Source organism: Oryza sativa, chromosome 3 (genome assembly GCF_034140825.1).
Source record: "Oryza sativa Japonica Group chromosome 3, ASM3414082v1".
Classification (NCBI taxonomy): domain Eukaryota; kingdom Viridiplantae; phylum Streptophyta; class Magnoliopsida; order Poales; family Poaceae; genus Oryza; species Oryza sativa.
The window spans coordinates 8,202,171-8,226,766 of record NC_089037.1 but is presented as its reverse complement, the minus strand read 5'-3'; the positions used below and the strand labels follow the sequence as shown (position 1 = coordinate 8,226,766).

At 45.1% G+C, this 24,596-nt stretch overlaps 2 protein-coding genes across 3 annotated transcripts; one reads left to right on the top strand and one right to left on the bottom strand.

The window, feature by feature from the left end:
- The first annotated feature begins 1,762 nt into the window (after window positions 1–1,762).
- On the top strand, window positions 1,763–10,828 carry TPR3 (protein TPR3-like). Of its 2 annotated transcripts, none has more exon segments than NM_001402124.1 (27): window positions 1,763–2,051; window positions 2,139–2,341; window positions 2,439–2,618; window positions 2,707–2,820; window positions 2,950–3,108; window positions 3,798–3,975; window positions 4,060–4,180; window positions 4,284–4,399; window positions 4,533–4,686; window positions 4,774–4,883; window positions 4,977–5,046; window positions 5,114–5,187; window positions 5,327–5,422; window positions 5,511–5,606; window positions 5,694–5,821; window positions 5,912–6,146; window positions 6,253–6,417; window positions 6,494–6,595; window positions 6,701–6,847; window positions 8,073–8,183; window positions 8,316–8,492; window positions 8,565–8,693; window positions 8,784–8,879; window positions 8,962–9,150; window positions 9,226–9,392; window positions 9,949–10,217; window positions 10,548–10,828. In NM_001402124.1, coding segments are annotated over 25 exon segments (3,402 nt in total). In that variant the 5' UTR covers window positions 1,763–2,051; window positions 2,139–2,261; the 3' UTR covers window positions 10,157–10,217; window positions 10,548–10,828.
- An 11,111-nt stretch (window positions 10,829–21,939) lies between these two features.
- On the bottom strand, window positions 21,940–24,051 carry LOC4332284 (patatin-like protein 6). The gene is made up of 2 exons (XM_015772654.2): window positions 22,577–24,051; window positions 21,940–22,491 (listed from the first exon to the last, which is right to left on the bottom strand). Exons 1-2 carry the CDS (start codon window positions 23,687–23,689, stop codon window positions 22,195–22,197), a joined length of 1,410 nt encoding a protein of 469 aa, XP_015628140.1. The 5' UTR covers window positions 23,690–24,051; the 3' UTR covers window positions 21,940–22,194.
- Between the last annotated feature and the right edge of the window lie 545 nt (window positions 24,052–24,596).

Below are 24,596 nucleotides of genomic sequence, written 5' to 3'. Positions count from 1 at the left end.
AACAAAATCCCTAGAAATTACAAACTTTGTAACTAGCTAAGAATGGGAGAGCTAAGAGTATCCTTCATTTTGCAAGCATGCAGAAGAATTTCATTCTTGAAAGCATCAACCACCTATAATGGTATTTTTGTACAATTCAACTTCGTTGATACCAAAAATAAATTTTCTCACGGCATAATTATCTTTCCAAACTACTTCCTTCCATCCTAAAATAAAGCAAATTTTGTAGTTCTTTCGTACCATAATAAGTTCATTATTAGCATCTTCCATTAATATAAGTTCATTTTTAGAATAATTGTTGCATCAAAGTTTGTGAAAGTACAAAATAATTGTACTGTGAGTAGATAAATTGAGAAATAGTTGCATTGAGATTTGATAACGTAGGAATATTTTAGTTTTTTTCAATTTTATATTGGTACGTGTGGGATGGGTGAAAAATTAATTTATTTTGAGACAGAGGCAGTAATACCTATCCATAAATATAGACATAGGTTATGTCTAGATTCCATGTATAAATGTTGGTCTATTTTGAGACAGGTTATTTATAGGTTCCATGTATAAATGTTGATATGTTTTGAGACATTAAGTGCTACATTAGGCATCACATTTTGTTAAGAAATCTTGCTAATAATGGTCAGTTTTGTTTCTTAACCATCAGGTCATTAAACAAAAGGCATTTTTTTGGGTTGTTGAAAGGTCATCAAAAAGCAAATCCACTCCACCCAGCCACACCGGATTCCTTTGCGTTAATGGCTCCAGCGGACCCCCACCACCTTCTCTCCAGCGGATTTATCACCTATCACATCCAGTGGCTTATCACAGTCAATAAGTGCATGAGCTGATTGATATGTTGATAAGCAGATGATAAGTACACGTACTTATCACTCCTAGGGTAAGGTGTTCCATCTATAAATAAGAGCATCCCTGAATAATTTTCTCATCCCCTTGGTCTCCATATGCTAGCTCGCATACGCGGATCTGCGCCGTCAGCCGCTTTGATTTACATGTAAGGGTTTGCAAATGTTTTTTTTATTCCATTTGGTTTTGTATCCATGAAGATGGTTGAAGATTTGATTTAGAGGGGAAAGCATATGTGATTTTTTATCAGACAAAAAAATCTCTAGCCTTGCAAGTATATTAAGATGGACTAAAAGATTTAGATTTTTGTCATGTTTATTTCAAAAATATTAACTTACAGATTTATTGGTTTCTTCTCTAAAGATATGTGGTTATCTCAGGGTTCATGGTATCTTCAATCGTTTACTTTTTTATCTTATACTTTATATCAATTATGTTATTTCTCATCATCGTACTTTAAGATCTATAATCATTCCTGACATACTCTTCACGTTTACAAGGTGATACTACTACGTTTTATAGATCTTGTGATTTCTCTTCTTTCTAGGCGCTATAATAAATTTCGTGTTCGAGACAAATAAGGTTTTCGGACACACGTAGGGTATAAGTATAATAACGAGTACAACGTCACGTGTAACGCATTAATACTACCAGAGTGTCGGATCGCTTCGTCCGCTTTCAATTTTTGGAAACGTTTAATTTCGCATCATTGTACCACTTGTTTTAAAAAGGCACATGTACAATAGCCATCCACCACATTTATTAAGGTTTTCAAGTGATCCGTTCATTCTTCGCTGCGCCTGCGATTTGTCCGTTCTCTATCTGGGCGTGTATTACTGTTTCCTTTCCCGATAAGAAAATTTTCCCCCGCCTATTATAAATAGGAAAATTCAGGGCTCCCCCATTTCTAAATTGTTGACTTACCATACTACCCCTCGCTCAGTCTCATCCTCCTCCAGGCTCGCCCTCGTTCCTCTCTCTCTCTCCTCGCAAAGCGATCGAGGCAAATCCGGAGCCGCCGCCGGGCCCTCGATCTTCGCCGGCGGCCGCCCCCACCTCCGTCGACGAGCGAAGCGGCGCCGCCTCTCCCTTCTACCGGGCCGACGTGGAGCTGAGCGGAGCGGCGGGGAGGGGGGGGGGGGGTGGGGAGGGGGGTGAGGGGAGATCCACGCGAGCTGATCTCTTCCGTGGTGGTAAAGCCCTAACTCGCTCGGATCCATTTCGCGCTGATTCGTGTCGCTGAAGCCCTAACCGGCCTTCTTGTTCTCCTTCTTCCGCAGTGTGCGCCGTGCGGGACGGGGTCGGGTCGTTTTCTGTGACCTGTAGAATAGGGTAGGGTTTGAGGCTTTTGAGCAGAGGCGCATCCGCCGCGTGGGTGGGTGGGTGCGGCGGTGGAGGGGAGGATGTCGTCGCTGAGCCGGGAGCTGGTATTCCTCATCCTGCAGTTCCTCGATGAGGAGAAGTTCAAGGAGACTGTTCACAAGTGAGTGTTTCAATCTAGGCTGAAAAAAAGGGTGAAATTATCACATGTCTGTCTAGCGTTTGTTTAACTCAGTTGGGGTTCCGGCGCTGTTGTTCAGGCTTGAGCAGGAGTCTGGGTTCTACTTCAACATGAAGTACTTCGAAGACGAGGTGATCAATGGGAATTGGGATGAGGTTGAGCGCTACCTCGGTGGCTTTACCAAGGTTGATGACAACCGCTACTCGATGAAGATATTCTTTGAGATCCGCAAACAGAAGTATCTTGAGGCCCTTGATAAGTAAGTATGGGAGGGAACATGTCCCTACAGGAATTTTAGGTGCTGGAGTGGAAAGCGTTGCTAACTGGGTTTGTTTGCTGCTCTGCAGGCATGATCGTTCGAAGGCGGTTGAAATCTTGGTCAAGGACCTGAAGGTCTTCGCGTCCTTTAACGAGGAGTTGTTTAAGGAGATCACACAGCTTTTGACGTTGGAAAACTTTAGGTATGAATGTAATGTACCAAAATGGTGGTCTGACACTTTATTTATGTACATTAGAGCATGGCCATTAATTTTGTGGCTGTAACTATTACTTGGTTGCTCAGTCTATGGTTTTTTATTTTGTCTTGATAGGGAAAATGAGCAACTCTCCAAATACGGTGATACAAAATCTGCCAGAGCAATAATGCTTGTTGAACTAAAGAAGCTGATTGAAGCTAATCCCTTGTTCCGTGACAAGCTTCAGTTTCCAAATCTGAAGAGCTCCAGATTGCGGACACTTATAAACCAGAGGTAGCACATGATGGAGAAACACGGCTTCCCCTTACATTCAATCATCTGGAATTTTGTTTCTTGCAATACAGCTGGTTACATAAGTACATCTCATGAGAGGACTTTAACTCATGTCAGCTCCTGACAGTTCCAGTGATAATGTTATAGTTTATAAGCCAACTACTTTGTTCCACAGGACCCACAATTTTTTTCTCAAGTTTATTTAAATCACTGCTTCTTGTTTAGCAAAGATAACCTGCTATATTTAGCTTGAACTAAATGAGCAATACGGCTCATTTATGACACTCATCCTAATGAAGATTTCTTTTTATGACATATGTGGTATAAATACCAAGTTTTAAATCTTCTGTTGCATTATTCATTTTCTGGGATATTGGATAGACATATAGAGCTTGAAGTTGAAAACGGAAAATTATCTAATGATTTACTCACGTCACACACCATTGTGTGGTTTATCTGTACTGTTTTCTTTATATGTTGCGAATTACTTATCACTATTTATTATCTGTAAGATTTGGCTGTCTACTTGGTAGGTTGTCAGAACTCAGAATTAGTGCTTGCTGATTCTAAGTTCTAGGGATAACTTCACAGCACCATGCTGTATACTTTTGATTTATCATATGTTTAAAATTTTTAATGTGGAGGAGGGATAATGCATGGACCTTTGACTTTTTTATAATATGTTGCAGCTTAAACTGGCAGCACCAGCTTTGCAAAAATCCTAGACCTAACCCTGATATCAAGACTCTGTTTGTTGATCATTCTTGTGGACAACCAAATGGTGCTCGTGCTCCATCGCCAGCAAACAATCCATTACTTGGATCTATACCAAAACCTGGAGGTTTCCCCCCATTGGGTGCTCACGCGGTAAGTCCTTTTAGCATATTTGGATGCTTCATGTTTATGTGAAGGACACGGTTGTTTTGAAATCGGTTCCATTCCCTTTTTCAGCCATTTCAACCTGCACCTACACCTGTCCCACCTCTGGCTGGCTGGATGTCAAACCCTCCAGCAGTAACACATCCTGCTGTGTCTGGTGGAGCTATTGGATTTGGTACTCCTACAAATCCTGGTACCTGTTCTAATTACTGTTACAAACTATTATTAAGTGGTCTAAATTGGAAACAGCACACATAGTCTGTTGATTCATGGCATTCTTCTTTTAAATCTTGTAGCTGCTATATTAAAACATCCTAGAACACCAACAACTGCCAATCCTTCTATGGATTATCCATCAGGAGATTCTGATCACGTCTCCAAGAGAACGAGACCAGTTGGGATGTCTGAGGAGGTATTTGTCACATCTCTTTGAAATACATTTTGCTATTTCTAGTGTACGCTGACACTTTATAATACCATTGCATTTTGCCTAATCATTATTGACATATATACTTGATTGTAACTATAATGATCTAATTTTGCAGGTGAATCTTCCAGTGAATATGTTACCTGTGACATATCCACAGAGTCATAGTTACCCGCAAGATGATTTTCATAAAAATGTTGCACGGACATTGAGCCAAGGATCAACTCCAATGAGCATGGACTTCCATCCAGTTCAGCAAACTCTCCTTCTTGGTCAGTTCTTAAATTCTTGTTGCTTTCTCATGATAAATCAAATTTTGCCCCTTCCATAGCTTCTCATATACACTGCTTATATTTTAGTTGGTACCAATGTTGGTGACATTGGATTATGGGATGTCGGTACCAAGGAACGACTTGTTTTAAGAAACTTCAAGGTTTGGGATCTTACAAAATGCTCAATGGCCCTCCAGGTTTGTCCGTTATACTATGTTATTTGAGTTTTTGTTGCTCTTTATTAGCCTCAATCTAACTATGACCATGTAAAATTGTAAATTCTTCAATAGGCATCACTTGTCAAAGACCCTACTGTCTCAGTTAACCGCATAATATGGAGTCCTGATGGAACCTTGTTTGGTAAGATGATGTGGACTTGTGCCTTTTCTATCCTCTACCCACAGTTTCTAATGTCTCTTTTTAACAGGTGTTGCTTATTCAAGGCATATTGTACAGATCTATTCATACCATGGCGGTGATGATATCAGGCAGCACTTGGAGGTATGAATGCATATTCGTTGTTCTTCTTTCCTTTTTTGTTTTGACAGGAAGTTCTTCCTTCCTAATTGGTATTAGTTTCTTATTGTATAATCGTCTAATCTGATTCCTGAATTTGATTAATCCCTCCTTTCTTAACTAGATTGATGCGCATGTCGGTGGTGTAAATGACATTGCATTTGCCCATCCAAATAAGCAGCTATGTATAATAACCTGCGGAGATGACAAGACAATTAAGGTGAGTTTCTGTGATTGCATGAGTTCTGGGACTGAAAGTCTCTTTGTTTAACCCAGAAGTGCTAAGTTTTATGGGCACCATATTCTAGGTCTGGGAGGCCACTAGTGGAGCAAAGCAATTTACATTTGAAGGTCATGAAGCTCCTGTTTACTCTGTTTGTCCACATTATAAGGAAAATATTCAGGTGCACCTGCAGTTTTTATGCTATAACGATCAATATTAACTATTGGAGGCTACTTTTCCTTACCTGTTGTTATTTTTCTTCGTGCAGTTCATCTTCTCAACTGCTTTGGATGGAAAGATAAAGGCTTGGCTATATGATAATTTGGGATCCAGAGTTGACTATGATGCGCCAGGACATTGGTGCACAACAATGGCATATAGTGCAGATGGTTCAAGGTTCATAATTATTTCTTTGTTAGCATGATTCATGTGGGTAACTGGGTTTTTGTCTTTGTTTTCACTGATTCTTTTTGCCCTTGTGAGTAGGTTATTTTCTTGTGGGACTAGCAAGGATGGCGAATCACATCTAGTGGAATGGAATGAAAGTGAAGGAGCTGTCAAGAGAACTTACCAGGGATTTCGCAAGCGATCGATGGGTGTTGTCCAATTTGATACCACACGGAACAGGTTTTTGGCTGCTGGAGATGAATTCTTGATTAAGATATGGGACATGGACAACACAAGTCTTCTGACTACCATTGATGCCGATGGTGGTCTTCCTGTGAGTGTTTTCCTTTATCTGTAGATACTTTGGTAAATGGTGATTGGTTCAAATGAAATGAGTAAGGAAATTTCCATCTTAATCTAACCTAGCATGCAATTATTAGGCAAGTCCACGGGTCCGATTCAACAAGGAAGGTACTCTGCTGGCTGTTTCTACCCATGAAAATGGTATCAAGATCTTAGCAAATGCTGATGGAGTACGGTTGCTGCGCACATTGGAAAATCGTTCATTTGATGCTTCTCGGAGTGCGTCTGAGACTGTAACAAAGGTAAGTTCTTGTGACCATTTAAAATTACAACTAAATATTTTTGCAAGCTTGACCCAATAGATCCATCTTGGTGCAGCCCCTAATGAATCCATTGACTGCTGCTGCTGCTGCGGCGGCGTCAGCTGCTGCTGCCGGGACTAGTTCAGGAAATGCTGCTCCACCGGCAATAACTGCACTGGTTTGACCATATTCACAATTCCTTTTCTATTGATCTTTCTCTTTCTATCAGAAAACCTTCTATAGTGACCCAACTAACTTGTACATTCTTGGAAAAATTCTACAGAATGGGGATAGCCGAAGCTTGGTTGATGTAAAGCCTAGAATAGCTGATGAGCCATTGGATAAATCAAAAGTCTGGAAACTTATGGAGATAACCGAGTCAAGTCAGTGCAGATCATTGAAATTAACAGATAATATGAGGACAAGCAAGGTGATATTTTATCCCTCTTGTTGCAATCTGCAGTATAACTGTCTCAGTGGTTCTATAAAATTAATACTTTGTAGTACATTATTAAGTAATTTTTTAGGCTGAGTTCTTTCCTCTCCTTTCCCAACTCATCTCCCTCTTTTTCCGTGCACACGCTTTTCAAACTATTAAACGGTGCATTTTTTTTACAAAAGTTTTCAATAGGAAAGTTGCTTCAAAAAATCATATTAATCCATTTTTTTTAAAAAGCTAATACTTAATTAATCATACGCTAATGAGCTGCTTTGTTTTGCGTGCACCAAGGATTAGTTCCCAACTGTGTCTGCCGAACACAGCCTTAGTGTGTATAGAACAAACACCATATGTTTTGACAAGTTTCCATAGCTAATATTATTTGATTTATTGCAGAGTAGGGGTGGGCATAAAAACACCGAAAACCGTAGACCGAACCGAACCGAGCCGAATTGGTGGTTTCTTCGGTCTTCGGCTGCTTGCTTGCTCGGTTTGATTTTTTACATCATTTGGTGTGCGGTTTTTTCTTCAGTCTTCATCTGCCATAAACCGAACTACCGAGAAAACCGATCTGTGTGTGTCTCCCTCCTGGCCCAACTACACAAGGCCCATTAACTTTTCCCCATATCCCTAATTTGTGCGTGGGGTCGTGTGGGATTCGTGTGGTCGTGCTGCTCGCCGTCGCGGCCGAGTGCAGCAGGGGTTGGCGACTAGCGCTCCTGGAGCTTGTGCTGGACGATTAAGCAGCTTTGGTGATTAGTGGTTGGACGGTGGAAGATCAGAGGCATGTCGTCATCATCGAGCGAGCTCCATGGCTGCGTGTGCGTAGGTCCTCGTTGAGCGCGGCATTCTTCGGTAAAAACCGAAAGCTGATAAACCCGAACTGACATTAATCAGTTTTGGAAAGCTCAGTTTTTATTTTTCCATAGCTACCGTCGGTTAGTATTTTACATAAACCGAGTTATATAAAAAACCTAAAAGACCGACCCTATTAAACCGAAAAACCGAGTGCCCACCCCTATTGCAGAGTATGATTGTTAATTGAACTAAAGCCACTGACTGTTTCCGTGAATGATGCTTGCCCAATAGAATGAAATGTTTTGTCACCTCATATTTTGACTAGCATTCTTGAGATTCTTCTGATCCACATCCAAGTACCAACTGCTGGTTTTTATCTGTAAGGGTTTCCATAGATCTTATTTGTTTTGAACTGCAGATTTCAAGACTTATTTACACAAATTCTGGTGTCGCTATCTTGGCTTTAGCTTCAAATGCTGTTCATCTGCTCTGGAAATGGCCTCGCAATGACCGAAACTCAAGTGGAAAGGTTAAATCTGGATTATTTACGCACATAAATATGCTCAGTTTTACCTACCTGCTCTGTATACCAGGTCCAGGGGCAAGCAATTTGTGCATATGATTGTTACTAACTTTTTATGTTTGCTATTGACTCTTCTAGGCTACTGCAAGTGTTTCTCCTCAATTATGGCAACCTCCAAGCGGCATCCTCATGACTAATGACATAACTGACAACCCTGAAGAAGCTGTCCATTGCTTTGCTTTGTCAAAGAATGATTCATATGTCATGTCTGCATCTGGAGGGAAAATATCTCTGTTCAACATGATGACTTTTAAGGTTAGTTACAAGTTTATTTCTATTGTTTGTCTCTTATGTAGAAATTGAACTTTAATCATATGGTGACTGCAGACGATGACAACTTTTATGCCTCCGCCGCCGGCGGCAACGTTTCTTGCTTTCCATCCTCAAGATAACAACATTATAGCAATTGGAATGGATGACTCAACCATCCAAATCTACAATGTTCGAATTGATGAGGTATTAGCACATCTAATGGCATTGCTCTGCGTTATTCTTATAAAAAATGGAACAAGATTCAATCAATTTTTTTTTTGATTCTTTGCACAGGTCAAAAGCAAACTTCGAGGGCACTCTAAGAAAATTACTGGACTTGCTTTTTCAAATGTATTAAATGTGTTAGTCTCTTCTGGAGCTGATGCGCAGGTTATTTACTGAACTATCAACTCACACCATAGAGCAAGCCACTTCTGTTTGTCTTTACTGTTTATACTTTTCCTCCTTGTAGATATGTGTGTGGAGCACAGATGGGTGGGATAAATTAAAGAGCAGAATGTTACAGATACCATCAAGTCGTCCATCATCTATAATCTTAGACACACGTGTTCAGTTCCATCAGGATCAATTGCACTTTCTTGTTGTGCATGAGACCCAGATTGCCATATATGAAACTACAAAATTAGAACCCGTGAAGCAGGTAAATTCTCTCTTCACGTGCAGTTCAAGTTAACTACAAAGGCTATTTCATTACTCACCTTAACTTTACTTTCAGTGGCCTGTCCGGGAGAACTCTTCTCCAATAACGCATGCCATGTTCTCCTGCGATAGTCAATTGATTTATGCAAGCTTTCTGGATGCCACTGTTTGCATATTTAATGCATCGAGTTTGAGACTCCAATGTCGAATTCTTCCAGCATCCTATCTTCCTCAGAATATCAGGTATTCTACAAAAACTCAACAGGACACAATATATCCTTTATATATTCTAACTTACTGGATTAAATTGGTACTCTTGCTTCTGAAAACATTTTGTCTTGCTGTTCTCAATCAATCTCATTAGTTTAGTCAGTGCACTAGCATATTATGCTAAGAAACTAAGAAAATATAGAGTCGAGGTAATTGAAAACAGTACTTGGGGTATCAACTACGAACACACATAGACAGAATAGCTGCAATAAATCACTAAGACTAATTGGACTTTGATGAAATTTACCTTAAGCAACCAGATCTTTACAATAAATAGTTGTGTCAACCAATCCTAGGGGATGAGAGATGTCGTAATTATCTTTCAATTTTTTTGGCTTATTTTTCACATTTGATTGGCTAATATATTTATTGAGTGCATTAATACATGTCCAATGGGACTGCTGAACTGAAAAAGAAGTTTTTGGAGGAAAAGTGCATATTATCTTTGTTTGCTCAGCCAATGTTTCTTTTGTTCAAACTTATTTTTAACAGACAAGTTATTAACCATTATATGTTCCTTGTTTCCTAGCTCAAATGTTTATCCTGTCGTTGTGGCGGCACATCCTTCGGAAGCAAATCAGTTTGCTCTAGGCCTGACTGATGGTGGTGTTTATGTATTGGAACCCTTGGAATCTGAGAGAAAATGGGGAAATCCTCCACCAGCAGAGAATGGATCAACCAGCGCTTTGTCCACACCTCCTAATGGAGCATCAAGTTCTGATCAACCAGAAAGATAATGATGAGGAGTTTGAAGTGTTACATTTTTTGTACTTGCACGGTACAAATTCACTAACCAAGGTATCCTTCTTACAAGTTAATTCACCGGGCCTTCTTACAAAGTTAACAAAAGCAACAAAAGTCACATATTCGCTGCTCTGTTGAGACATGATATATAGAACAATCATAATGCATCACTTGCAATGATTAGTGTGATAAATTTACCACTCCATGATTAGTTTGATTAATTTACCACAAAAATATCTACTGGATTCCTGAGAAGTGTTTTTGCACGCATGAAGAATAATATATGTTCTCCTTTTCTTTAGTTGAGGATGCACACATTTTGGTTGACATTAGCTGATATCCAAACCTCACCTTTTTCAGCCTGACCCCTCTTTTATTATGCAGACGATGCACTTCACTCTTACAGCTTCCCTTCCGTAGAGCTGGTTCCAAGGGGTAGTCGATGAACGGACGGAATAAAAAGACAAGCTTAACAGCAGTTCATTTGTTGCTTATATGTCTCACTGTTATCTGTATTAAGTGAGGGAAGAGTTAGTCCTAGTATTTAATTTTGCTGTCTGTCGTGCTGTGAAAAAAGATGTTTGCAAGTAGCTTAAGCTGTAGCAACAATTTGTCTGAACTTATTATCACCTTTTATTCACAACTAGAAAGTAAATTGCTGCTCCTATCGTTTGTGTTCATCTCTGTTCTCTTGATGCATGTCTTGCGCTGTTTCATCCAGTCGTGCCACCCGCGTAGCACGGTGTCACAATGCAGCTCGACCTTTACATATCCACTTTGCTAGATTCAATTGCTATTTGAGCCTTTGCCTTAAAATTGCTGGGGGGAGATTTTACGCGCATGGGTTATGGTTTCTCTATGCTGCAGTACATGTTGACATACTGCCGTGCCATGCCAGCGAAACAACGGAGCATCAGCCGCTTTTGCAGCGTGCCGTTTCATCGCCGGCCAAAGCAGGAAACTCTGACAAAGCTATCACTACCATATGTACCTTCACGTACTACTCCTTGTCACTTAGGTTTGCTGCGTGCTAGCTGCCGCCCTTCAATTCTTGCACAGCTTTCGGCAGCAAAGGATAAGGCCGTGGCCTGCGTAGTACGTTCGTACCACGTATGTATCGCCGGAAATATGTACATCGGCGAACAAAAGGAGAGGCGATCGCTAGGCAGGCATGGAAAGATTTGAAAGCGATCGAGCCCACTGCCGCGTCGGCGTCGGGGTCGTCGTTGCACGCACGCACGCACTGGGGCGGGCAGGGCAGCCAGATCAGAGACGCTCTCGCTGGGGAAAGGGATGCAAAGGACTGGATGGTGTTTTGGCATGCATGGCTGAATGCCAGGGAGAGACATGGTCGGTGGATCGCCATAGCTGGGGGCAGCTAGCCCAGCTGCTGCACTGCACTGCACTGGTTGGATCAGTACATGTGACCAGTGTGGTACAGCGTACTAGTACGTGCAGTGGTAGTACTGGTACTTGGGCGTCGCGTTCTGTTTATCGCCCTCGTACACGCACTACTACGCAGCAAATGCGAAGCTGCCCAGGTGGTCATGTGGCCATCCGCTAGATGACCGTACGTTCACGGGGGACAGTCCTGTGTACGGTCGACGCAGGAGAGGTGGAGTTAGGCTGTGTTTAGTTCAGCGTAAAATTTGTATTTTGGTTGAAATTGGAGATGATGTGATCGAAAAGTTGTGTGTGTATGACAGGTTGATATGATGGAAAAGGACTGAATTTGGATCCAAACTTTAGATCTAAACACAGCCTTAGAGAGGAGTTGGCGTGAGTACGGCTGAGTTCAGTACTTTACTCCTACCATCACATAAAAACCAACATAGTAACCAATATTATAACACATTATAATACTGCGAATCTTTTGTTTAAATTTATGGTATTAAGATGTGTTACATCTGATATTAGATTAGTTTTTTTTATGAGACGAAGGAGTAGAATGTTAGCAGCTGATTAGTTAAGTACTACTCCTTCCATCCCATTTTGGGTGAGACGGTGGTATAATTGTTATAAATTTTCAAAACAGTTTTGTTTATTTAAAATATATATATATAGAAAGCATTTGCACTAAATATAGCTTTAGCAATTTGGAAGTATGAAGACAACCGGGTCCATCAACTCAATATCTTGAAATTAATCATCCACGGCTGGGAGAATCAAGATAATTTGATGCAGTACTTCAAAAAAAAAGTTAGGTCACTTTCAAACTGAATGATGGATAGATTATGGATAAAATAAAATTGAACATATAGATGGATTAAATACATACTCCCTCAACAGGAGCATGTCCAGACTCGTATTATTAGAATATATTATAGTATTAGAATATATCACATCCAGTATTAGATTTGTTTTTATAGGACGGAGGGAGTATAACCTAGAAAAGGTTATCTAAACTATGCTGATGTAGCAAGTTCTTAAGGAAATCATATTTTTGAAAGTGTGCCACGGATACCATGTAGTATGTATCTCAATCGACTACTTAGAACAATCCTACTATACATTTTGACTCACTCATCCGATCGACGAACGACTGAAACAGTGGAACACTGAAGTGCGGATGGCGTGAGGCTACACTATGACTTGGTCCGACGCAATACTACTTCCACATCATAGGCAAGCCCATATATACAGTAAGTTTAAACTTAGAGAGACAATGTTTGACATGACCGCACGCCGCTTCTATTTTTAGGGGGGGGGGGGGGGGGTTATATTAATGGAGTTATTCATCAGGCCTAGAAATTCAGAACCTAAAATACTAGGAACAAATAAATATGCGGCTTTCTTATACCTTTTGTTATGTCATGAACGTGTATATTATGCCATGTGTGTAGCATTTAGAAACAAGGGGAGTATCATTTTATTTCTCAGTCTATTTCTCCATCCCACCTGTAACAAAATATAAGGATTTCATTGAATTTTAACTTTAACCTTAATTTCTGCTAAAATTCTTACTCTAGTACTAGTACTTTCGAGGTGGGGGGAGTACTCCACCCATTACCTACAGTAATTCTCCTCATTGATGATTCGTCCATCGTGGAGGACAAAAATTGCAGTGGCAGGATCTGGCTGCTCTACTCCCACTTTGGATGAATAACAATTGCAGCAGTGGCTGCTGCTGCTGCTGCTGGAGCAGCAAGTTTTCCGCTTTTACAGTCCGGCACCTGGGGAAGCTTTCACGGCTGCCTCGCGATCATGACGGAGAGGAACGTTGCGTTTCAACGAAAACAGAGGAATTGACATGTAAAGATTCACAAAACTGGTGGCCAGTGAGCTGGAGTACGAATTAATTTTCCGGTCGCAAACACGCTCGCAAGGAGCCTTAATCGCAAGGCGGCGACGTGTTAAGCAACGAGATAGTCAGAAAAAAATAAAAAAAATGAAAAAAAACGGAATGGTTAGGGTAATTATCAACTGATTATGGGCCTGTTCACTTTGATGCCATTTTCAACCATACCATTTTTTTGGCAAAGTTGCTAAAAAAATATCTACGTTTAGTTCGTGGCCAAATCTTGGTAAATACAAATTTGATAAGATTTATTTTGGCTACAATCTGAACAAGTCCTATGTGCTGGAAATGGCTTGAGATCTCAGGGTCATGGCCCAAACTTCTATGCCGGCGTTAAGTTCTGTGATGTACTTCCTCCGTCCTATAAAATACCTAATTCAGTGTGTGTCCAGATTCAAATCTAGAATTGGGTTTTTATGGGATGGAGATAGTACGGTTGGTTTGGTCAAAATAGGTGGGCAATTTTGGCGCGCCAAGTTGTAAAAATGTTCATCGGAATCGCCGTCGTTTTGTTCTAAGGTGAGGTGCTTGTATTTACTTCTACAAAAAAATTATGCATCGTGTTGTTTGATCAAACTTAGAACAATCGTCTATGTGAACTTGATTGCTGACACCAGCACGTGGCACTCTCTCAGACGATAACGTCACACCATTGTTGATGGATTGACAATCTCAATTGGCATAAGTTTACTTGTTGACGCTTGAGATCCCCCCCCCCCCCCCCCTCAATTTTTGGCAGCAATCACACATCTCAGAGGAAGGAATCTGCTTCAATTTCTAGCCTCCTGGAATTGTTGCATTGGATGGAAATTTGGGCAGTCGTCTACTGTCGAGAATCTCTGCGCATCACTGTGCTAGCTAAAATACGTAGGAGTAGAAAACAAACAAGGTAATGTAACCACTCAGGAGCAGAGTGTATTTTGGACATATGAATGCAGAAACATATCATGCACTATACACATGTGACTGTAACAGGCTATCCGATGGCATGAAATCACCCTCCATCAATCGATTTCCGTGGTGTAATGTAACTTTTGCCGGACACATCAACCGGCAGGTTGAGCTTTAGTCATCTCTTGTCTGTCGCCGAAAGACGCCTCATCCACTCAAAATTAGTCTTGACTTTTTGCCAATGGGTCTCCGTTTCATCAGTTGAAATCGACGTTTACTAATGCAACGTAGTTTATTATCAATTTTTTTTAACGAATCGGGCAGGGTGCCAATTTCATTGAGTATAGTAGAAGAAAAATATTTCTGTACTAAGTATAATGGAAAAATTGTACAAGGGTGTTCACGCTATGGTATCATCAATGAGAGGTGCTTACTGATCAAGTTATGGGCTCTTCGGCAACTTGCCGGTGGTCCGTGTCGCTCCCGTCCCAGGGGCGACCCGGACGACGAAAAATCCTCCGCCGCCGCCCCCTCCCTCCTCCTCCCCTTCGTCTTGCCGCCGCCCGAGCGGCTCGTCGGCAATGCCGGACGGCCACAAGGACGGCGGCGGCGGCGGGGCGTTCTCCCCACAAGGATGCCCAGCGGCGGGGAACACCGGGGGCTTCTCCACGGTGGCGGGTCACAGGAGGTGGTGGCTGGACGGTCGGCGCGGCGGATTAGGCCACGCCGGTTGCGAATCCACCTTCCTCGACGCCGGATCTAGCCTCGCCACGGCCAGATCGGGTCTAGGCGACCCCGACGATGGCGGCCGGAGGAGGCGCGACGTCTCGGCTATGCTGGGGGTGGTCTTCGAGCGGTGGCAGGCGGCGAGGCTAGCCCCAGCTCGTCTCTTCCCCCTCTAGCTCCCAGTGGCTAGGACGGCGGAGGAGGGGAGGTGGAAAGGCGTTGGCGACGGAGTCCCTTCGGACGGCGCGCTAGTACAAAAAGGCTTTTTCCATACGGGCAAAAGGCATCTTTGCATGCGGTTGGGGCAACCGCATGGGAGAGAAGGTCTGTAAAAATCACCCTTTTCGCATGCGGCCGGCCCAACCGCATGCGAAAATCCCATTTTCGCATGCGGCTGCTTATACCAGCCGCATGCGAAAATAAATTCAGCAAACAAAAAAAAATAAAAATCCAAAATATCCTAAACCCTAGCCCGCCGCCGCATGGTGCCGGATTCATCGCCCCCGCCGCCCGCCGTCGTCGCCGGCACCGGATCCATCGCTCACGCCGCCCGCCATCGTCGCCGGCACTAGATCCGTCTCCCCCACCGCCCGCCGTCGTCGCCGGCTCCGGATCCGTCGCCCCCGCCGCCTGCCGTCGTCGCCGGCACCGGATCGGCCGCCCCCGCCGCCCTTGGCGCTGGATCCGCTCGAGGCGGCAGAGCCGCCCCCGCCGCCGCGGCGGTGAGGAGGGGGGAGGGGCGGTGAGGAGGGGATGGCGGTGGCGCCGCCGCCCGAGGTCGTCGTCGCCGCGGGGGTGGGCGCCGCCGCCGGATCCGCGTTGGAGGAGGGCGAGGGAGTTGCCGGCGACGACGAAGGGAGGTAGAGGAGGCAGATCCACGCGGGCGGTCGCTCCCGCCGACCGCCGCCGCGTGCCACTGCGTGCCGCCCTCGGCCGCCGCCTCGCACCGTGCTGCCCTCGGCCCCCGCCCCCGCGTGCCTCCTTGCCGCCGCCGCCTCGCGCCGCGCCGCCCTCGGCCGCCGCCACCGCGTGCCTCCTCGGTGTCGCCGACGCCCGCCCGTCTTGCTGTGTGTGAGGGGGAGAGAAAGAGAGGGGGAGAGGGAGTTGAGGAGAAGTAATGGTGGAGAGGAGATAAGAGAAGATAAGGTTGGAGATAAGGTTGCTGAAATTTTGAAGTGGTGGAGAGGGAGAGGAGGCAAATCAGACTTCTAGATAAAAATGAACATTAAATCTAATTTTGTGGTATTAAATGAACTAATGTGAAAAGGTTGTCAAAAACAAAGTTGTAGAGATCATTGAGATCTACCAATTTTCTTTTGGTCATTTCTCCATCCAAGTTTGATTGAGCTATATAAAATTTGAATTTTAAAATATAAGAAATTCAAATAATATTTTGAATCAATAAATGATTTCAAATTGAAAAGTTGTGATCAACAAAGTTGTATAACTTATCAAGATCTATAACTTTTGTTTTGGTCATTTTTCTATATGACTTTGTTTGAACAATTTGAATTTGAATTTAAAATTATAACAACTTCAAACAACATTTTAAAATACTATATAGTTTATAAAACTATAAGAGAGATGTACATTTTGTGATCAATCTTACAAAAATCTTTGTCGGATGAAAAAAATGACCAAAATAAAAGTTATATATCTTGATGTGTTATACAACTTTGTTGTTGATGACTTTTTCAGCTGAAATCAATTACTGCTTCAAAATATTATTTGAAGTTTTGAAATTCAAAGTTTTAATTGATAAAATAAAGTCACAAGAAAAAATGGCCAAAATAATAGCAGTAAGAACACAATAACATGATAGAGGATGATTTTAGAAACATTTAGAAAAAAGAATCATCTAATTTGGAGTGCATATGAGTGAGATACACTAGTTTCAAATTTTTTAAATTTTATTTTTGTATATGCCTCCTTAAGTGGCCCGTATGGAAAAATCGATTTTCCCATACGGGCGCTTAAGTGAGCCGCATGCAAAAATGAGCTCATTTTTGCATGCGGCCGTCTTAAGAGGCCCGTATGGGAAAATCGATTTTTCCATACGGGCCACTAAAGGGGCCGCATGCAAAAATGACCCTCGATTTTTGCAGACGCCACTAGTTATGGTCCGTTTGCAAAAATCAAGGGGCCTCGTACAGAAAATACACTTTTGTAGTAGTGGCGGTGGGGGCGGCAGAGGACTGCGGAGGTTGGCGGCGGCCCGACTGCTCCCGTCGGCGGAGGCGGCCTTAGGGGCTGCTGCGGAGGACGGTGATGGCTCTCGTCGACACTAGCGGCCCTAGGGGTTGTGGCGACGGCGGTTCCAGGTGGTGGCGGCGGACTAGAGGTTGCGATGGAGGACGGGGGTGGCTCCCGATGGCGTTGGCGGCCCTAGGGGCTGTGCTGGTGGCTCCCATCGGCACCAACAACCTTAGAGGTTGCGGCGGAGGACAGCGGCGTCTCCCATTGGCGCTAGCAGCCCTAGGGGCTGCGGCGGCTATCGTCGGCGCCGGTGGCCCTAGGGGCTGCGGTCGTCCAGGACAGCGGCGGTTCCTATCGGCACCAGCGGCCCTAGGGGCTGCGGCGGAGCATAGCGGCAGCACTTTGAATAGTGGATGTCTAGGAATTCGGTGAGGTCAAAGTCGATCCCGTCGGTTTGTGTCTGGTTGGCTAGTTCCGACTATACGACAAATGACGACGATTGAGAGTGGGCTAACAAGCTGCGTGTGACGTCAGCTCACCTGAAATTGATGAAGATTGCACCAATGGAGGTTTGCATCGACGGTGCACTAGGGGCGAAGGCGACTGGTAGACTTCCACTAGTCAAATCTGGCCGTTTCAAGAGACTATGGCAGGATGCAGAGAAGCAGGATGTGCCGAGGTCATTTGGTTTTGTTTTCTTTTTTGGTTGTGTTCTTCTTCTTGTTGAGGTGTGAGCCTAAGTACTTTTGTATCATTTTGGCTGTATATATCCTTCGTGGATATAGAGGCTAGATTAATGGAAATCTATTATCTAAAAAAAAAAGTTATGGGCTCTTCTTTTGCTCCCAGTGAAATACCGGAAAGCTCCTTGTGCAAATTTTGGTCTCTGTTCTGCATGACAAGCCAGACGAGCATTTTGCATTTTTTTTCAGGCCCCATGGTTTACATATATATGAAGATGTTGAAGTTTGGATTGATTGACCCCATAAACGTGGTAAAAGTTTTGTAGCAATTTGATTGGATTGAAATTGAATTGCCCCAGGAGCCATGAAAAAAAAAGTTTCAGCATACAACATACTAGGTGCAATTTTGAAGGGCTCTTGGAGGAATTAAACAAAATTCTATGAAAATTCTGTAAAATTTATACTGTGTTTTACGGAGCCCAAACATTAGTCCGTTAAGACGACATTATGCATCAAGCTAGACAATATATTGCCACGAGCCTTTTTCTAACCTACTGGCTACAAACCCACAGAACCCCTTGTTATGTGCTCTGCACGTCGCGGGAAAGAATTGTCATTGTTTGCTGGGACAGCATTTCTCGTCTTTCGATGCAAAGAGAGCACAAAAATTTGGGAAAAGCAGGGCGCAGATTAAGGGGAACCAGATAACCTATCCGTGCCAGTACTAACGACCAAACGGTCGGTTCTGAAACGTGCACTTTGACCTGTCAAATCTCAAGCAAAGGTGAATTTACCCGGTGGAGTTCATGTTTAACCGTGAGGGAGAGAATGCCTCTGTGGATATAGGCTGCGTTTAGTTCAGCGTAAAGTTTAAATTTTGGTTGAAATTGGATATGATGTGACTGCAAAGTTGTGTGTATAACAGATTAATGTGATAGAAAAGAACTGAAGTTTGGATCCAAACACAACCATATTATGGATATATGGAGCATAGCGAAATGGAACCCACGCGGCACAACGTGCTAAACTGCTACTCTATGGCATTTGGATATGGAGTAGAATCAGGCCTATATTTAGTAGGAAAAAAAAAACTAGTACTATATCCGTATCGGTACAACTCTGCAGATCATTTCAAAGTTTAGCCACAGAGGTACAGTCAAACAAGTCTACAAAGACCGTGTTTAATTCACCCTAACTACCCCCAACTTCCAACTTTTCATCACATTACATCACATCTAAAACTTTTCTACACATATAAACTTTCAACTTTTTTCAAACTTCTAACTTTTTTCAGGAACTAAACACAGCCGAAGGGTGTGTTTAGGGCCCGTTTAGTTCCCCAAATTTTTTTCCCAAAAACATCACATCAAATCTTTAGACACATGCATGAAGCATTAAATATAGATAAAAAGAAAAACTAATTGCATAGTTATGGGGGAAATCGCGAGACGAATCTTTTAAGCCTAATTAGTCCGTGATTAGCCATAAGTGCTACAGTAACCCACATGTGCTAATGACGGCTTAATTAGTCTCAAAAGATTAGTCTCGCGGTTTTCAGGCGAGTTCTGAAATTAGTTTTTTCATTCGTGTCTGAAAACCCCTTCCGACATCCGGTCAAACGTCCGATGTGACACAAAAAATTTCATTTTCCCCAACTAAACACACCCTTAGTTCACGCCAAAATTGAAAATTTGATTGAAATTAAAACGATGTGATGGAAAAGTTGAAAATTTATGTGTATAGTAAAGTTTTGATGTGATGAAAAAGTTAAAAGTTTGAAAAAAAAATTTGGAACTAAACAAGCTCAAAAGGTGAATGATGTCCGAATCAAAATTTGGAACTAAACAAGCTCAAAAGGTGAATGATGTCCGAATCAACCGTGATAAAAATGTGGCTGCTACTAACTAAACGCACCTAATAAAAACCCTCATTTCATAACAAGAATGATATAATATGACAAAAGTTATCGAAACCTGCTTCCCAGCCCTAGTTCTTAAAAATAAAAGTTATCGAAACCGAAAAAAGTTCAGCATTTTTTCAGATCCAGCTAATAACAGAGACGCTATATAGTGAAGGATCATGAAGTGGTTGTTGGTTGTGTTGTGTCGGGCATTTCACCCAAGCTGTAACACCTTGACGCCGACGCGAAAGTGATGGTGAGCACTGACGCATACAGAAAGAAATAGTAGAACTTTAACCCCTTTTAGTTTGGCAAAAAGAATTTTAAAGGAGAGTCTGTTTTCATAATTCCGCGGTAATGAGGGTTTGAGCCTTTTCGTCTTCATGTTAGATCCGCCCCTCGGGACGAGCAACGGAGGGAGGAGATGTGATCGCGACGTGGTGTTCAGCGACAGCAACAGCGATGCCATGCCCCGCTCGGTCGCGAGCGGTAGTAGCTCCGTGCGTTGCATGCCGTGCTCCTCCCGCTGCCGCCTCCGGGCGATAACACCAAAAAATACGACCTGATCCAACAAAGGCGGTGCACCAAACACCGTGCAAAACCTCAATTACTACTGCCACTGATCGGTGTACCACTAAACCTCCACTGTTCCGTCTCCACAACCTCAAATCTGCACCGGTACGACGTTTCCGGGTTGCAGTTTTTGACGACCAATCCTTGCATTCCAGACAGTACGTCGAACGCAAATTCTAGTAGGAGTATATATACCTATTAAGTATTAACGGCTGTGATGAATCACTCTTCTTTTATCTGTTTTTGACATGAATTCAGAACGAGGAGATAAGAAGACTGAAAAAAAAGGAGGGGCAAAGGTTCAGGGTTAGTAGCAGGGTGCTGTAACAACTAACAACCGAGTGGCACTAATGATCTCTGTCGGTTGACAAAGTTACGGACGGGCGCCCTATTCCGGCATCTTGGCGTTTGATGTGATCCTCTCTTCGGACAGCGAAATATGCTGCAAACTCCCAAACCCAACAACCAGCAATCATGGGGCAGCCACCGCCCGATTCCCATCACGGTCTCCAAACACGACGTGTTCATCTCCAAACCAAAACCAAACCAAACCAAACCCAAAACCAAAACCAAAACCAGAACCAAACCTGCTTCGACAAGAAAGATGATTACAACATCCAAGAACAGCCGAGATGTGGCCTCCAATCAGATCATGGGCGTTGCAATCAACAAGTGCTGCGAGAGCTTAGTGACAGCGACCACGCGTGTCAGCTAATGGGGCGTTGCACAAACAGTAGCGCGACTATGCAACTGAGCTAAGCCGAAGAAACAGCTCAAAGTGACAAAGCTCATTATTGTCATGAAAGGTTTGCTTAATTGTTTCTATGTGGCTGCCGACGGTTTGAGAAGAGCTGAAGAGTGAAGAGTTGTGTGTGTTTGTTGCTGTAAAAACAAAGGTTACTTGATTTAGTGTACTTGGAGGAATCTTTAGACGCTTTAAACAACACGGTGTACGTTGTGATCAGGATCAGGATGGCGATGGGACATGCATGTACAGTTCTCTCCTTTTTCTTATCGCAGACAAAGATCTGAAATATGTCTTCCCTTTTTTGTTTGCATAGGGTTGCTTCTGAAGAAAATACAGTGCAGCAACATGGCTGAAATGCTGAACGTTAATGTTCATGACCGTGTTTAGTTTTTTCATGAACAAGAAGAAGAGGTTCCCAGACATAATTGCAGGTATTAGGTAGGTTCATCCAGATGTCTGTAGGAACTGATGAATGCTCAAATGGAAGTATATGCAAGTAGCAGAAGCAAGAGTTGACATGGTTGATGGGTCATCTAGTCATCAAGCAAAGGTAGTGGAAATGACAAAGATATTCAGATATTCAGTACTGGAAATGAGAAGTACTTTGAACTGGAAATGCATTCAGATATTCAGTACACCACACCACTGACCACTTGGTAGGTAGACCCATGAAAATTGATCTTCTGAAGATCACCATCAGATATCGCCGTTGCATCCACTTACCAAAGAAGATTAATACTGAACACCAACATCAAAGTATGTGAAGAGAAAACAAAGAAGCATATGATTCTGAAGAAAGATGATACTAGTACAATTCTATGCTAAATTGAAATGAAGCTGAAATTATATATCACAGATGTTCTTTCATATTTTCTCCAAGTCGAATTTCCCATTGGCAAAATGCTTCTTGGAGCAATGCCACTCTGCCACGTAAAAAATGCAGCAGGATTCCAGCGAAAGCAAGAAGAAAGAGAGGGCCTACATGTCCTTACTCCACAGTGCACGCGGCCACCGGCTCAGCCCATCGCCGCCACCGCCGCCGCCGGCGGCTGCTTCCGCGGCGCCTGCTTGAACGCCACGGTGGGGCCAATACGGGAGCCCCTGCTGCGATGCTCGGCGACGAGCTCGGCGGCGAAGCAGTCCAGCCTCTCCGCGTTCGTCTGCTCGCCGACACGCCTCCCTTCGAACAGCACCGACTCCACGTTCCGGTGCTTCAGCATCTCGTCCGCCGCCGCGAGCAGCGCGTGCACGTTCGCCGGGGTTGGGTCGTACTCCCCGTCCGGCCCGCACGGCGGCATGCTCTCCCGTTTCGCCTGATCATGGCGGAGAATTTGTACCAGGGTTAATCCGAGGGAACGTTCGTTCGAAATGCGCAATGCAGTGGGAGAATTTGCTCACCTGAATGCGCAGGTAGTTGGACGAGCGGCACTGCCCGAAGGCGCGCGCCACGGCGTGGTCGACGAGGTCGGCGGCGCCGTCGGCGGCGATGCGCGCGATGGGGCGCGCCCAATCCTTGGGACCCCAGCGGCGCAAGCGTCGGAGGTCGGCGTCGGCCGCGGCCCCCGTGCCACCGGCGGAGCATCCCCCGATGGAGAGCACGAGGAGGTCCTCGACGCCGCGCACGAACGGGAACTCGTGCTTGTTGTGAAGCACGTGCGTGATTGCGGCGGCGGCGGGGCTGCCCATGATCGGCCCGCCGTCCACGGCGGCGCAGGACGTGGCGCCGTCGACCGACGCGACCTCGGCGGGCTCGAATCGGCCGGCCTCCGACCACGCCGCGCGGCCGACCTCGCAGAGGCGGAAGTCGTAGCTCTCGCTCTCCAGGGCGTCGGCGCGCGAGAACACGAGCGGCGCGGACGACTTGAGGTCGTAGCAGGAGATGAGCACGGGCTTGATGGTATCCCGCAGGGTGAGCTCCTCGCCGAACGCCGTCTTCATGGCCGCGTCCAGCGCCGCCGTCGGCGCCGCGAGGGGCCGCTTCTTGGGTCGGCAGAAGAGCGACGTCGAGCCGCCGACGGCCTTGCGGAAGAGCCGGGGAGCGTGGTCAGCCACGAGGCGCCATGTGTCATCGGCGTGGAACAGAGGCGCGCCGCGCGAGTGCGTCGAGAACAGCATCGCGGCGAACACGCCGCCGGCGCCCGTACCGGCGACGAGGTCGAAGTAGTCCGCGACGCGGGCGTCCGGGTCGCCCGACGCGCGCCGGAGCGCGGCCTCCAGGTGCGCCAGCGCGCGGCCGGAGAGCAGCGCCCGCAGCCCGCCGCCGCCGCCATCCACGCACAGCACGCACACCTTCCCACGCTGCGCCGCCTTCCCCGACGGCACGGCCGTCGCCGCCGACGCCTGCGCCGCCGGCGCCTTGGGCAGCCACAGCTGGTGCGGGTCCGTGTACCCGAACAGGAACTTGCTCTCGAGGATGGAGAAAATCTCGTAGCTGAGCTTATCCGTATCCGCGCCGCCTCCCTCCACCTCCTCCTGCATCCTCTCCACCTGCATCTCCTCCGCCTCCTCCATGCCAATTGCCAAAACCCCCCCCCCCCCTCCTCTCTCCCTTCCCCCTACAAAGAAACAATCGAATCGCACCAAAGAAAAGACAGAATCCCTTGATGATTCGCAAGGATTGCCGCCCAAGTCTGCCCACTTCGCTTTGCCCCTCTCTCTCTTTTGAGATCACAGCCGATGGTCGATTGGTCTCTCAACTCTCAACTCAAGCCACACACACACAAACACACACTCTCTCTAGTGGCCGGCGCCTTTTGATTCTTGCGCAGCGGCAGAGCACGCGAGGAAAGAGACGACCAACACAGAAAGGCGCGCGCCCGATAGAGAGAGAGAGAGAGAGACGGCGAGCGCGAGAGGAAGCTAAAGAGGAGGATGAGGAGAAGAGAAGAGAAAGAAGGAAACAACAACAAAGGTCGTCGTCGTCTTCCTCTCTCTCTCTCTCTCTCCTTTGATCGTGTCTTGCTGCTGCGCCGTAACCGATGGAAGAAATGCTCCCGCTTGTCCTCCAGCGCGTGGACGCTCCGCACCAGGTCGGGAGACGTGGAGGAATCTCCTCCGTCCGCCGCTGCCTCGAGATCCGCGGGTAGACCCCCGCGCCGTGCACCAGGTCCACGAGTAGCCGCGGCCGCCGCGCGCGCGGTCGTCACCTGGGGTTCGGCGGGGTGATTAAACATACAAAAAGTAATTAAAAGCGAAGGAAGGAGGTGATTAATCCGGATTAAAGATGCGTGGTCAAGTGAAAATCATCTCGGAGGCAGCGTAAGTGGCGAGTTAATAATGATGGCTGCCGTTGGCTGGGTGAGGTGACGACGTGGACGCCAGTTCATCAGCTGGGGAGCGGGGTACCTACCTTGCATGCACCCGGTCCACAGCTAAGCCGCGAGGATGATCTGTCGGGAGCAGAAGCAATGGACATGTC